At 52.6% G+C, this 13,653-nt stretch overlaps 1 protein-coding gene across 1 annotated transcript in view; it reads right to left on the reverse strand.

The window, feature by feature from the left end:
* Nucleotides 1–1,273: 1,273 nt before the first annotated feature.
* The window catches only part of LOC148646998 (immunoglobulin kappa light chain-like), a 97,361-nt gene continuing 84,981 nt past the window's right edge, over nt 1,274–13,653 (reverse strand). The window contains exons 3-4 of the mRNA XM_088609479.1: nt 3,456–3,491; nt 1,274–1,828 (exon numbers count right to left, since the gene is read on the reverse strand). Of these exons, the coding sequence (XP_088465605.1) occupies nt 1,506–1,828; nt 3,456–3,491 (359 nt within the window). The 3' untranslated portion in view covers nt 1,274–1,505. The remainder of the gene's footprint in view (nt 1,829–3,455; nt 3,492–13,653) is intronic.

Here is a 13,653-nt window from a genome sequence, read left to right on the forward strand (position 1 = left end):
CTGCCCTTTTGGAAGAACTACCTTTTGATTTGGATCTTGTGGATCTGACTGATGTGATAATCAGGTGTAGGTTGTTTATTTGCCTTTTGCGATATTGTTTATCTTGAGTATTGCCAGTTTCTGTCAGATGATCAGTCTCCTGCAAGATCATTTACAATTTGAAACACTAGTAAAGACAACGTGAAAAAACAAGCCATCAGGGAACACCCTTAAATGTACAGAACACTTGAGGGTAAAACTAGAAGGATATTTAACTCAAGGTGTTACATGTAACTGATCCCTGGTGCTTGACTGCCAACCTCATGCCCCAGAAAAGCCCTGTTCCACTGAAGTGCACCCCTGTACCCCAAAACAGAACAGATAGTGACCACTGTGGTCTTCACACCCATGATCATGCAGCTCATTAACATCTCAGGTGATGACAATATGGTCATTACTGGGAGACTCAAGCTGGAGCAGAGGGTTCAGAGTGAGCAGAGAGGTGATGCTCCATTAGACCCAGAAAATCATTTAACCCCCTGAGTCTCCAGTCTCTGCACAAAAAAAATATCAGTAAAACTATCAAAGAAGGATCTGCATCAGGCATCTCCAGCTCTATTCCTAGAAGACCTGAAGTCTTCTGCTTTTTGTTCCAACCTGGACAGTTAATTCAGCCAATTATATTCCGAGTTACACATGGAATTCTTGTTACTGTTTGTGTAACACCACTGCACTATCCTGACACTCCAGGAAGTGAGACTGAGACCCCTAATCTTCTTGCTGACACAGAGGCAGATTTATCAGGTTTTTCGCATAACTGTGTGTAAGTTTTCCACCATGCAACACATTCTTACTGGCAGCAGTTCAAACTGAAGGCCAGAGGCAGCACAGCACCATGAACAGAGCTGTCTGAGGCTTGCTGTAATACTTGTTTTCATCAGTAATCACTTCTGTAAAACATGAAAGAATACCAACCATCTAATTTTTTTTTACAATTACTCCTTCATATTTTGGTTATTTTTTCTTATTTAAGCTAAGCAATGTGATGGGTAGCAGAGAATGATCTTTTTCTGGCAGGATTACACTTCTTTATAGAAAAGGGTGACAGTTAGACCTGCTCTGTCAGGGATCATCAGCAGTGTTCTTTATAATTCCTAACGTGCACTCACAGGTTGTTTTACACACCATTAGCGTCTGCCAGTCTTGAACACCCAGCTATAAATAATTCACAATCAAATCAGAACAACATGCATTTATGGGGTGCTTTATTTATAATAAAGATCAGGACGAATAATTTCATGATTCAAAAATTCTTTATTACTATTATTTTTCTCTCACTAACAGCACGTACAACAGGACTAAACAACACGCACACATGGACAGCGGCTGATGGAGAAGCTCAGTGCGTCTAAAACGTTGCTAACAAACATGTCTGAGTACTGAGCGGCGCAACAAGGTTACAGTCACAGAGATAAAGCTAAAACACAACACAGCCATCAGCAATGCGGCGCTGCCCTCTGTATGGGCTACTCTGGGCAGTCGGATTTGTTCAGGGTCTTCTGGACAGTAGCCTGGGACCCCTGGCTGGCCTCGCAGGTCACGGAGTGCAGCGATTTCCAGTCGGCCTCGGACAGCGTCAGGGTGCTGCTCCAGCTGTAGGTGCCGTCGCTCTCCAGGATGCCGGGGGTCTTGGTGACGCTGCTGCTCTTGGAGCTGCCGTCGATCTTCCACTGCAGGCTCCAGTCGGACGGGAAGCCCTTGTTGGCCAGACACAGCAGCGTGGCGCTTCTCTTGGCGCTCAGCTCCACAGTGGAGGGCGGCAGGAGGGACAGAGACGGCAGCGCGTTACCTGCAGACGGAAACCGGTTGGAATGAGATCAGAGAGACTCACAGCCGCCTTGGAGAGACTCTCACCGACCCACAAGGAGCAAGAACCCGAACTGTCGCAAAATAGACATTATTTCACTATTGACAGATAGCTGAAAAAAGGAAAAGGAAGTTTAGAGTTCTACACGTTTGTACAGGGTTTGAATAACTGTTTCAGGACATTCAGGACTAAAGTTCTTCAGTTGGAAATACATGTATTTAAAATTCATTAAATACACCTCATTTTGGTAATGTCTGAAAGTTTATTTCCCTAAATGTGTTTTAACCATATCTTGCTTATTGAGGACTACAAACTAAAGCTGTATCCCTGCTGCCTCCTGTGTTAAAAGCCCAACGTGGCACCTCTCGCCTCCCGCTAAATAAAACTGACCCGTAACGACATGATCGTTTCACTGTCTGCAGGATCCATCAGCACCGGCGGGTACTAAGGCTTTATAAGTACAAGACGCTACAAATAACTGTGAAATTCGCGAGTGTATTCACCTGGAGAAGAAAACATATGCCTGCTATGAGATATAAAGTACAAATAAAACACTTTTTTTAATTAAGTGTTTAATAAAACACTTCTTGTTGGATTAAGCATTTTTGGAGCTTAATATGATGACTGTACAGTTACTACAAAAAGTATATTTTCTTGTCTTCATTTCCGCTGTCCCTACAGCTTATTCAAAATCTTTCAAAGTGCAAATCCAAAAGCAATTATGAACCCAAGAGCAGAGATCATTTAGCGAGACATAAAACAATCGAAAACAATATTATTCAATTTTTAAACCGTCAAAGCTTCGTGTAGCCCCTGAATTGTAAAATAATTATTAACGCTAACGGGAACATTGAAACGACACTAATCTACTTCAACACTTAGCTGATCTGTACACATTGAATTATGATTTTTCTGTTCTTCAAAAAAAGATTTAAAAAAGATGCTTTATGTTAATATGTTGTAATTGAACAGCAATAACTCGAGTGCATACTGTATATACGAATTCATATTCCTGATATTTGAGTTTGGGTTCTGTCAGCCCCCGGAGTGCAGCGGGAGCGGAGACGCACAGCCCACAGCCCACACAGCCCGCGCCTGTCAGCTCTTCTCCGCCTGAAATGGACCCGAGTCAGCGGCTACACTGCGGCATCACTGGTCTCACTTGGACTGGCAGGGTCTGAACACAACAGTCTCAATCGGGTTTCAGACCATGGGAAGTGGAAACATTCCGCTGTGCGCTTTTGACACCAACTCTGTATCTCCAGTACCAGCAGGATTAATGCACATTTAACGTTGAAGCCTACTCAAAATAGAAGCATTCATACTATAAAGCAAACATAATAAATTGACACTCAGGATTTACACGAGATGAAGCCTGTAAAGTATCCCGCACTGTAGAGGAGCGCCGCAGCTTAGCCGGGCTGAGGCTAACCGAGCTGACACCACGCTCCCGAATCGCTCTTCTCAACTCAACACTCTCCAACTTTATAAAGTAAGAACTTTAAAAAAAACGCCTAACATGAGCTTCAGAGTTGCAATTTCTGTGACAAAAAAATAATTTCAGAAAAACACACAGAAACAGCGCTGAAAAGACGGAGAGATCACTTACTTCCAACGCTCAGTCTGGTGCCGCCGCCGAAAGTGTACCACAGTGCTTGAACCTGATTCAGCGCTCGTACAAAAACCTGCTCCCGGACCAGAAGAGCATCTACAGCGTTTCTACAGGTTTATATCTTCCTTTATCTCGCCTGGAAACCCAAGGATCCTGACGTTTAAACTATTTTATATCCAGATCGTGGAAGGTGTTAAATACAGGACATTAATAATCTCAACATTAAATATGATCATAAAAGCGCCCGTGTTTCTCTAAGAGCCGCGCAGTCCTGCGGGGTTTGTCTGCGCGGAGAGCCCGGGAGGAAGACGGCGAGGCTGTGCTGTACTTACTGCCCACACTCAGTCTGGTCCCGCCGCCGAAAGTCCACCACGGTGATTGACTCTGATAGAGCGCCTGTACAAAAACCTGCCCAGCGCGCCTGGAGCTGCCCCCGGCGCTCACACTGGACAAGCTACCTCCCCGAGCTCTCTGCCCGGTAAAACTGCCTTGTTACGATTCTGGTTTTAGTGAACCGAATTATTGATACGTTTTTAAAATCTCTCACCTGTCCGTTTTTAGTGCTATTTAGTTTATCCTTATTGAGTCGTGACGAACCCGGCAATCACAAGTCGCAAGCCGAGATGTCTCCCTGGACTGGACGCAGGAGTATTTTACCACAAACATACAAAAAGGACGAGGCTGCATTTTTCCCATCAGCTTCATAAAGTGTGAACAAGAAAACATAAAACAACTGTAGCGTTTGCAGGTTCTTCTCAGAACAAGGACGAGTGGAGACGCGATTAACAAACAAGCATTAGCTTTATTCGTTTACAACCACACAAAACCAAACAGAGGATCTACACACACATGAGGAGACTGACGGAACACGTACAAATATTTAGGGTGGTAATTACCTAACAACACACTACCCTTTTACAGGACTACACAGGGCACTAGAATTACTAGGACATTATTTACACAGGTAAGGTCAGCCGCTGGTCATCGTGCTGACCCTCGGACTCTCCCCGGTTACCACTCCCAGCATGCCCAGCGGTACTACGAGCGCCTAGGGGCACTTCCTCCTCACCACCAGGCGAGGGCGTTACACTGCCCCCACCTGAAGCGTCTGGCGTCTCGCTGACGTCGAACACCCCCCTCAGGCTGTACTCGTATTCGGCCAACTGCTGCGGAACCCTGCGTGAGCGGCCGCTGCGCCGCGGTGACGGCTGGCGACCCACGGACGCCCCACTATCGGCCGGCTCCAGCCCCGGCTGCTCCTCTAGAGCCTCCCCACACGGCTCCTCCTCCCGGGCCCGGTAGGGGGCCAGGCGGTCTCGGTGCAGGACCACCACTCTCCCCCGTGTTCGCAACCGGACACGGTAGCAGACCTCGCCCACCACCCCGAGTACCTCAGCGGGCCCCTCCCACGACGGCGCCAGCTTAGGGCTGAGGCCTTTGCGGCGGCGCGGGTTGTACACCCAAATCGAGTCCCCGGGCTGGAAGGCAGGCCCCCTGCAGCGCAGGTCGTAGTACCGCTTCTGCCAGACCCCCGCCTGTGTCAGGTGGGTCCGTGCAAAGCTGTGCACCCGCTTCATCCGCTGCCGCAGGTCCCACTCGTAGTCCGGTCCAGCCGGCGGTGCCGACCCGTCTCCGGGCGGCGGGCCGAAGACCAGGTCCACCGGTGTTCGCATTTCCCGGCCCAGCATGAGCGAGGCCGGGGTGCACCCGGTGGATTCCTGGACCGCGGTCCTGTACGCCCAGAGCGCAAGGGGGAGGTGGCGGTCCCAGTCCCGTTGGTGCCGGGACACCAGGGTGGCAAGCGTCCGATGAAACCGCTCCACCAACCCGTCGCTCTGGGGATGCAGCGGTGTGGTCCACGTCTTAGTGATCCCCAGGCGCTGGCACACTCTGGCGAAGACCTGGGACTCGAAGTTACGCCCCTGGTCACTGTGTAACTCCTCCGGCACCCCCAGCCTGGCAAACATCCCCTCCAGCAGTGCATCGGCCACCGTGGGGGCACTCTGGTCCGGGAGGGCGTAGGCCTCCGGCCACTTCGTAAAATAATCCATGGCCACCAAGACGTAACGGTTCCCGGCCTCGGTGTGCGGAAACGGGCCCAAAACGTCCACCCCCACCCGCTCCATAGGAGCCCCCACCTGGTGTTGTTGGAGGGGGGCCCGGGAGCGCTCGGGGGGACCCTTCTGCGCCACGCACACCGCACACGTTCGGCAGTACCGCTCCACGTCCCGGTGGCAAAGACCCCAATAAAAATGGCCTCGGAGACGCTGCAGGGATTTTTTACCGCCGAAGTGCCCCACGCCCGGCTGGCCGTGCACCGCTCGGAGCACCGCCCCGCAGAGCGATCGAGGCACCACCAGCTGCCACCGTACCTCGCCACTGGAGGGTACCCGCCACCCCCGGCGCAGCACCCCGTCCTTTACCTCCAAGGCCTCCCACAGGGCACAGAGGGCCTTGACGGACTTCGGGTGCGGGGCGAGCTCCTCTCGCGTAGGCCGCACTCCTGCTGCCCTCCAGCAGAGCACCGGCCCCACGTCAGGATCAGCTGCCTGACGCTGCGCCAGGTCTGGCAGGCCCACCCCCAGCGGCCCCTCCCGGGCCGTGGCCGCGGTGCTCACCCCCGCCACGGTGCGGACAGCCTCCTCACGCTGCTCCCGCCGGGCGCAGTGGTGGCAGTCCGTGGCCTCGCAGGGGCGCCACGAGAGAGCGTCAGCATTGAGATGGCGAGACCCCGCACGGTGCACGACAGTGAAGTCGTACTCCTGCAGGATCTCTATCCATCGCGCCATCTGCCCCTCCGGCTCCTTAAAGTGGAGCAGCCAGGTGAAGGACGCATGGTCGGTCCTCAGCCGGAACCGGGTCCCGAACAGGTACGGCCTGAAGTGGTGGACCGCCGCCATCACCGCCAGCAGCTCGCGACGGGTCACGCAGTAGTTCCGCTCAGGCCTAGTCAAAGCCCGACTATAGTAGGCCACTACGCGCTCCCCATCCGGCCCCTCCTGCGCCAACACCGCGCCCACCCCCGAGTCACTCGCGTCGGTATCGAGAACATACGGCAACCGCGGGTTGGGGTAGGCCAGCACGGGGGCCCCCACCAGAGCTTCACGCAACCGGCCGAAGGCAGTCTCACAGCCCGAGTCCCAGTCAAAACGGCGGCCCTTGTCGGTGAGGCGGTGCAGCGGGGCAGCGATGCTGGCAAAGTCCCGGACGAACCTCCGGTAGTACGAGGCCAACCCCAGAAAGCTGCGCAGCTCCGCCTTCGGGCGAGCATCAGGAGCAAGCGGTACCTGCCAGTAGCCGCAGCGGAGGTCCAGGGAGCTGAACCAGGTCGACCCAGTGATGTAGTCTAGGGCGTCATCTATCCTCGGCAGGGGGTAGGAATCTTTCCGGGTGACCTCGTTCAGCTTGCGGTAGTTGACGCAGAACCTCCACGAGCCGTCTTTTTTTTTTACCAGTACAGCTGGCGCCGACCACGGGCTTGCGGAGGGCTCAATCACCCCCGCTGCGGCCATCTCCCGGATCTTTTCCTCGGCGGAGGTCCGCTTGGCGTGAATCATGCGTCCCGGTGGGATGCGGATGGGCTGAGCGTCGCTGGTGTTGATCTCGTGTTGGACCAGGGCAGTGCGGGTGCAGTCCTCATCTCTCGCCGCAAAGAGATCCTCGTTCTGGGCGAGTAGTTCCTGGAGCCGCTGCCGCTGGTCCTGATCAAGGCCCTCGCAGCTCCGCTGGTAGAGATCCTCAACGGCGCGCCTCGCTTCCACGCAACGCTCGGCCCCCGCCGCCGCCGCCTTGTCTGGCCCCCCGGCTGACTCGGGAGCAGGATCCGGCACGCTCGCTACCCGGCTCACAGGCCTGGTCTGCCCCGGCGACTGCCGCCGCCGCCACTGCCTCTTTTTCTCCCGGCTCCGGCAAGCCCGCGTCCCTCGGCTTTCGCCGGGCCTGCCCTCCACCAGGTGAAGTCGCTCCCCCTGCCACACCAACTCCTGCCGGCTCAAGTCCAAACTGGCCCCCACTCGCTGCAGTACATCCAGCCCCAGAATGCAGTCCTCCTGGATGGGTGCGAGGTAGCAGGGGTGGCGCACCGTCGCTGCACCTAGACGGAAGGCAAGCACCTGTTTCCCCCGGACTGCAGCAAGCTGTCCCGTCACGGTCCTTAGCCGCAGGCTGGAAGCCTCCCATCCTGGGGGGTTGGTGCCCTCGGTGTCGGGGAGGACGTCCGGCCGGAGTAGGGTTACCGATGAACCGGTGTCGAGTAGGGCCAGGCAGGGTTGGTCCTCGATTTTGCAGTGGAGGTACAGGCCCCGGCTACAGCCGACTCGCCCCACGGTGGCGTGAGGGGCGCCGGTCTTAACAGCGCTCTCCGGAGCGGGGGTTGAGGTGTTCGAGGGGCGGCCTTCCCCACGCTGAGCCGCCCCGTTCCCGTTTCCCGACGCCGATCGAGGAGTGCGAGGTTCGGGTGCCCGGCAGAACAGGGCTCAGTGTCCCCTCTTCCCGCAGCGGTTGCAAATCAGCGTGCGGGGCTGTTCCGCGGGGGTCGCTGCCTGGGCTGGCTCCTCTTCCCCCTCGCTGGATCCCTCCGTCGCCGTCTCGGTCAGCCGGCAGGGCGCACTGCGTCTGCTGGCGCTTCCAGCCACCCCGAACACGGCCTCAGCCCGTGTAGCAAGGGCCAAGGCCTGCTCCAGCAATGTTGGCGCGGCCAGCTGCACGTGGCGCCGCAGCTCCTCGGGTGAGAGGGCCTTGAGAAAAGCCTGGAGAGCCATCTCCCGCTGCGCCTCCCGGGGGAAAGTTGGGTATCCTCGGCGGGCGAGGAACGCGACATCAGCGGCAACCGGGCCCAGTTGCTCTCCTGGTTGGCGCCGCCGCAGGACCAGCTTCTCCCGCATCAAGTCCGGCGCCTCCTCCACACCGAAGCGCAGCTGGAGAGCCGCCGCCAGCGCCGTGTATTCGCCTCTGTCCTCCTCCGGGACATCCAGGAGCGCCTGGCAGGCCGCTCCTTCCAGCGCCGCCGCCCGGCTCCAGCCATTCGTCCGGGCCGCGAGCTGGAACTGCGCCTCGTAGATTTCCCACGGCGCTTCCCCATTGTAGCGACCTGGTCTCACCCGCGCTGATGGGTGTGGGAATCGCTGATCGGCTCCGGCAGGGAGAGTATCCTTTATCTGGGGTGCTCGCTGACCAGGAGTAGCGGCCGGTTGCCCCAAATCTACCGGCGGAACCACTATTGAATAGCCCTGGTAAGGGCTGTGGCCACCTGTGGCACCCAGGAGTTGCTCAGGCTCCCTATGCGTGCTGCCGATGGGTTTGTTTCTCCCAGCGTCAGCCGGCGCTTAATAGAATCGGGTACTGTCTGCCACGAGTTGTCCATTCTGCCCGCTCTGACACCAATGTAGCGTTTGCAGGTTCTTCTCAGAACAAGAACGAGTGGAGACGCGATTAACAAACAAGCATTAGCTTTATTCATTTACAACCACACAAAACCGAACACAGGATCTACACACACATGAGGAGACTGACGGAACACGTACACATATTTAGGGTGGTAATTACCTAACAACACACTACACTTTTACAGGACTACACAGGGCACTAGAATTACTAGATTACTAGAATATCTGGATCCAAGCTGGACAACTTTAGCCTCATGTCCGGAAGCAGACGAAGACATCACATCAAGCACACCTTCTGCTTCCTTGCACATCACATTCATCAAGCTCTTGGAATTAGAATTCCAGCACTGCTGGTATGGTTCACAAATTACCTCACTCACATTTTCACTTCTATTCTGCATCTTACTTGCACCTGTGCTGTCACTATCGTCGCTATATTTGCATTTCAGAGTTCCAGATTTGAGCCAGTGCTCCATAATAAGCCTTCTGCTTCTTTAAATTACACTCAGAACTTTCAAACTCAAAGTAAGACATTATAATAATAATTAATAGATGCTTATACTTATATAGTGCTGTTGTAACAGAAGAAACAAGGTTCTTGATCCCGAGATGAAGTAAAACAGATGAGTTTATTGCATGCAAGGAACAATAAAGCCGAAGTCTTGTTTCTCGCAAGAAACAACAAAACCGAAGTATTGTTCCCCGTATTGTTACAAACTTTTGGGTTATATACAGTTTTCTTCTCCGTTTCTGACGTCACTCGGTCTGATGGTAAAGAGGGGGGTTCATGGTATTTGGCCAGTTTATGATGTTCTGGGCAAATGGTCAGTTTAACATTACACCCAGGGGGGTTCCTAGCTGGCATCTGCACTCCTTATCAGTTAACCCCCTTTCCTGCCATAAACCCCTGCTTGTGACTTGGAAGTCTAAACCCCCTACAGAAAAGATTAAATACAAACCCCCGTCTTCACATCTTTCTTCATTCCCCCCTTATAAAATATGGCATACGTCAGTGTAGCCTATTTTTATACATACAATGTCAGGGCAGATCTTTCCTTTCTTGGCGAACAGGTATGTATTGCCATGACATTGTTCGTTCCACGGTTATGGCAAGATGTGATACATGTTTTTGTGCACGTGATGATTACAATTACACATATAAACAATACTATTCCTACAAATAAACACTGTAAAAAAGTTCCGCCCCAGGCCCCAAACACAGACTTTACCCAAGATCCAATTCCCCAATTTTCAGTATAATAGTCCTGATATTTCTGTCCCTCATTGTAAATGTGTTGGGCCAGATCTGAGATGTGCTCAGAATTATCAGGGATATATGTGCAGCATTCAGTGCCAATTACTGCACAAGTTCCTCCTTGGGCCGCCAGTACATAATCTAAAGCTAGTCGGTTCTGCATGGCCACTGTTCTGAGGGCTACCATCTCATCATTAACAGCCTTCAGACTAGATGAGGTAGAATTTGCTAATTCTTCTAAAGTCGAAGCCATTTGAATTAACTCTCGACTCAGAAAGTTCATGCCGGCTTGTGGAAATATTATACCTAAATAATATTCCCAATCAGCCAATTTTCTTTGTGGTCTGTGGTTAGGTCCGAAGGGGGTGTGGGTTTGAACACGGATATGAGGAACCACATATCCTAAATAACATGAGCCAGACCACTGGGCTGGCAACCATGGGTAGGCTCGTTTTCCACAAATGAAATATGTTCCGTTTGGCGCTCCCCATGCCTCTGAAAATAAGAAACTTATACCGAATTGTGGGGTGTGCCGATCCCATCCTGGAATTTGGAAGGTAGAGGTGGATATATTTGCAGCGATGGTAAGGTTGCAACGACTCCATCCAACCAAGTGCAGACCATTAGTGTGCTGAAAGCATATGTTTCCCTCACGTTCCTTATTTAGAGTCAGGTATGGTGGTGTATGGCTTCTGTTATATTTAGGAGCGTAAGAGCCTGTGAAACTCGTGGGCTCTAAGCCTCGCTCCTGTAGATACTGTAATGTTGTGCAGGTTAAAGTCGTGTTATGGCAACCCCCATAGTTTGTCATATTAAAATCTCCTAAATTATCCCTCCAAATGATCATGCCTATGACTTCCTCGAGACGCCAAGGAATGGCCCCCATAGGAAGTCCTCCCTGTACATATTTGGGTAATGCGGCACACACCCAGCAGGCACTTTGGTTGGTTTTCTTAGCTGTCAGATAGGAGAGGCCTAAAAAGGAATTAATTCCATGTTCTCCTTTGTGGGAGAGATGATCATTAATCCCTGCGGAACATAGTTCTACAGCAACAATTATCATTATTGACAGAAATGTTTTCATTCTGGGTCCGGGGATGAGGCTCGTCGGCAGTGTGACGCGTGGATCCAGCGATCTTTTCCTTCCACTCGAACCGCAGACTCGGTTGTCAACAGGATCTGGTAGGGTCCGTCCCACCTGGGCTGGAGAACCTGTGAAGGAAATTTCCTGATCCACACCCACTCTCCTGGGATGAGGTCGTGCCCTCCTTCAGGTGGTGGTCCCCACGCCTCCAGGACCTGCTCACGGGCTCCTTGGGTGGCCTCTGTCAGCAACTTGCAATACTGTAACAGAGAATCAGTTAGTATACTCAAGCCTACTCTGTCATGTCCTGGAGAGTCACTCAGTCTCATGGGACGCCCCGTGATCACCTCAAACGGGCTCAGCCCCACTATTCGATTTGTCCCAGCCCGGATGCTGCACAGTACGGCGGGCAATGCATCCACCCAGGGGATCCCTCCCAAGTGGTACTTTGTCAATTTAGCTTTCAAAGTCCGGTTCACCCGTTCCACCATGCCGGAGGACTGCGGGTGATGAGGGCAATGCAGGTCCCATTTGATCCCTAGTAGGTCTGCCACCACCTGACACACTTTTCCAGTAAAATGTGTGCCCTGGTCTGAGTCTATGCGACACGGGAGTCCCCATCGGGGAATTACTTCTGTCACGAGATATTTGGCAGTTGTCTGCGCAGTCTCTCGTTTGACAGGGACAGCCTCCACCCATCTAGAAAACTGGTCCACCATCACTAGGAGGCCTGTTTTCCCTTTACAGGGTGGCAGTGAACAATAGTCTATTTGCCAGTGTCTAAAGGGCCCCTCGGGTGCAGGACGTCGAAGATTAGGAGCCCGAACCGGCGGTGCTCCAGAGGCTTTTTGGCACTCTCCACAGCGTTGTACCACATCAGCTGCGAAGGGTGTGAAGCCTGTGCCCACCCAGCTCTGAGCAAAGCGTCGAGTCATTTGGCTAACGCCTGGGTGCCCTGTGGAGTGTATTTGTTGTGCCAGGTAGGGCATTAGTTGCTTGGGACAGGCGGGTCTGCCCGTACGCTGGCACCTCCAGGTCCCATCCTTCTGCAGCCCCACATTGCGTTCCATCCAGGTCCATTTCTCAATCCTTGGAGCCTGGGCCTGGAGCTCGCTGAGCTGTTCCGTCCGGAGTGCCTGTATGTTCACTGTGCAAACTGAAATAATCTGAAGAGGTTTTTCTATAGCCCACTCCTCCCATTGCCCCAGGGCAGCTTGACGTGCTGTCCAGTCTGCTAGCTTATTGCCCCTGGCCTCGGGAGTGTCCTCTCTGCTGTGGCCCTTACATTTGACTACAGCTACCTGCTTTGGGAGTTGGAGAGCCGCAAGCAGCTCAGACACCAGATCTGCATTCTTTACCGGAGTGCCAGCAGAGGTTAAAAAATCCCTATTACTCCATAACCTTCCAAAATCATGGCATACTCCAAATGCGTATCGTGAGTCTGTGTATATTGTGGTGGTCTTGCCTTTTGCTAATTTACAGGCTTCCACCAAAGCTTTCAGTTCAGCTCGCTGTGCTGACGTGGGTACTTCAAATCTTCCCCCACATTGGATATCATGTTCTGTAGTCACAGCCCAACCCGCTTTCCTCTCCCCACTAGAATTTATGAATGAAGTTCCATCAGTGAAAAGGATGAGGTCTTCATTCCTTAGTGGTTGCTCGGCTATTTTGATGCCCTCATCTTCTCCCATTGCCCAAACATCACAGCTGTGTTCTAACATGTAGGCTTCTGATGGGTCAGGTAACAATGTGGCTGGATTAAGAGCTCCTTCACGTTCAATGGTAATATTTGGAGCCTCTAACAAGACCTGCCACTTGCTCCATCGTATCGCATTAACCTGACTGACCCGATTCAGGGACATGAGGGTGTGTACCGCATGTGGGCATCGAACAATCAGTTGTTGATCTAGCACTATGTTATTGACTGCCTGTACTGCTAGACAGACGGCCTGAACGGCTCGTAGACATGGTCCCCAGCCCCTGGCTACCTCGTCCAAGGATCCAGAGTAATACCCTACCGGGCGGTACCTACCCCCATGTTCCTGTGTTAGTACAGCTGTCCAAAATCCATTCTTTTCACTTACGTAGAGGTAGAATGGTTGGTCTGTCTGAGGAAACCCCAATGCAGGAGCCTGTAACAGAGCTTGTTTTAAATCATTAAAAGCATGTTCAGCTTCAGGACTCCAAGCAATAGGATCAAGGGACCTCCCTCCCCCCTTTAATAGGTCTGTAAGTGGTTTGGCCCTTTCAGAAAAAGCATCAACCCAATTTCTATTGAAATTGCACAGACCCAGAAATGATCGGAGCTCTCTCACCGTATTGGGACTAGGGTGTGTTCGGATTGCCTGGGCCCGATCTTCTGTCAATTCCCTTTTTCCCTGACTAATCTTTTGTCCCAAGTAAATTACGGTGTCTAGGCATAACTGTGCTTTGCTATAACTAGCCTTGTGTCCTTTTTTAACCAAATGGTTG

The sequence above is a fragment of the Lepisosteus platostomus genome, chromosome 16, assembly GCF_059453375.1.
Source record: "Lepisosteus platostomus isolate fLepPlt1 chromosome 16, fLepPlt1.hap1, whole genome shotgun sequence".
Taxonomy (NCBI): Eukaryota; Metazoa; Chordata; class Actinopteri; order Semionotiformes; family Lepisosteidae; genus Lepisosteus; species Lepisosteus platostomus.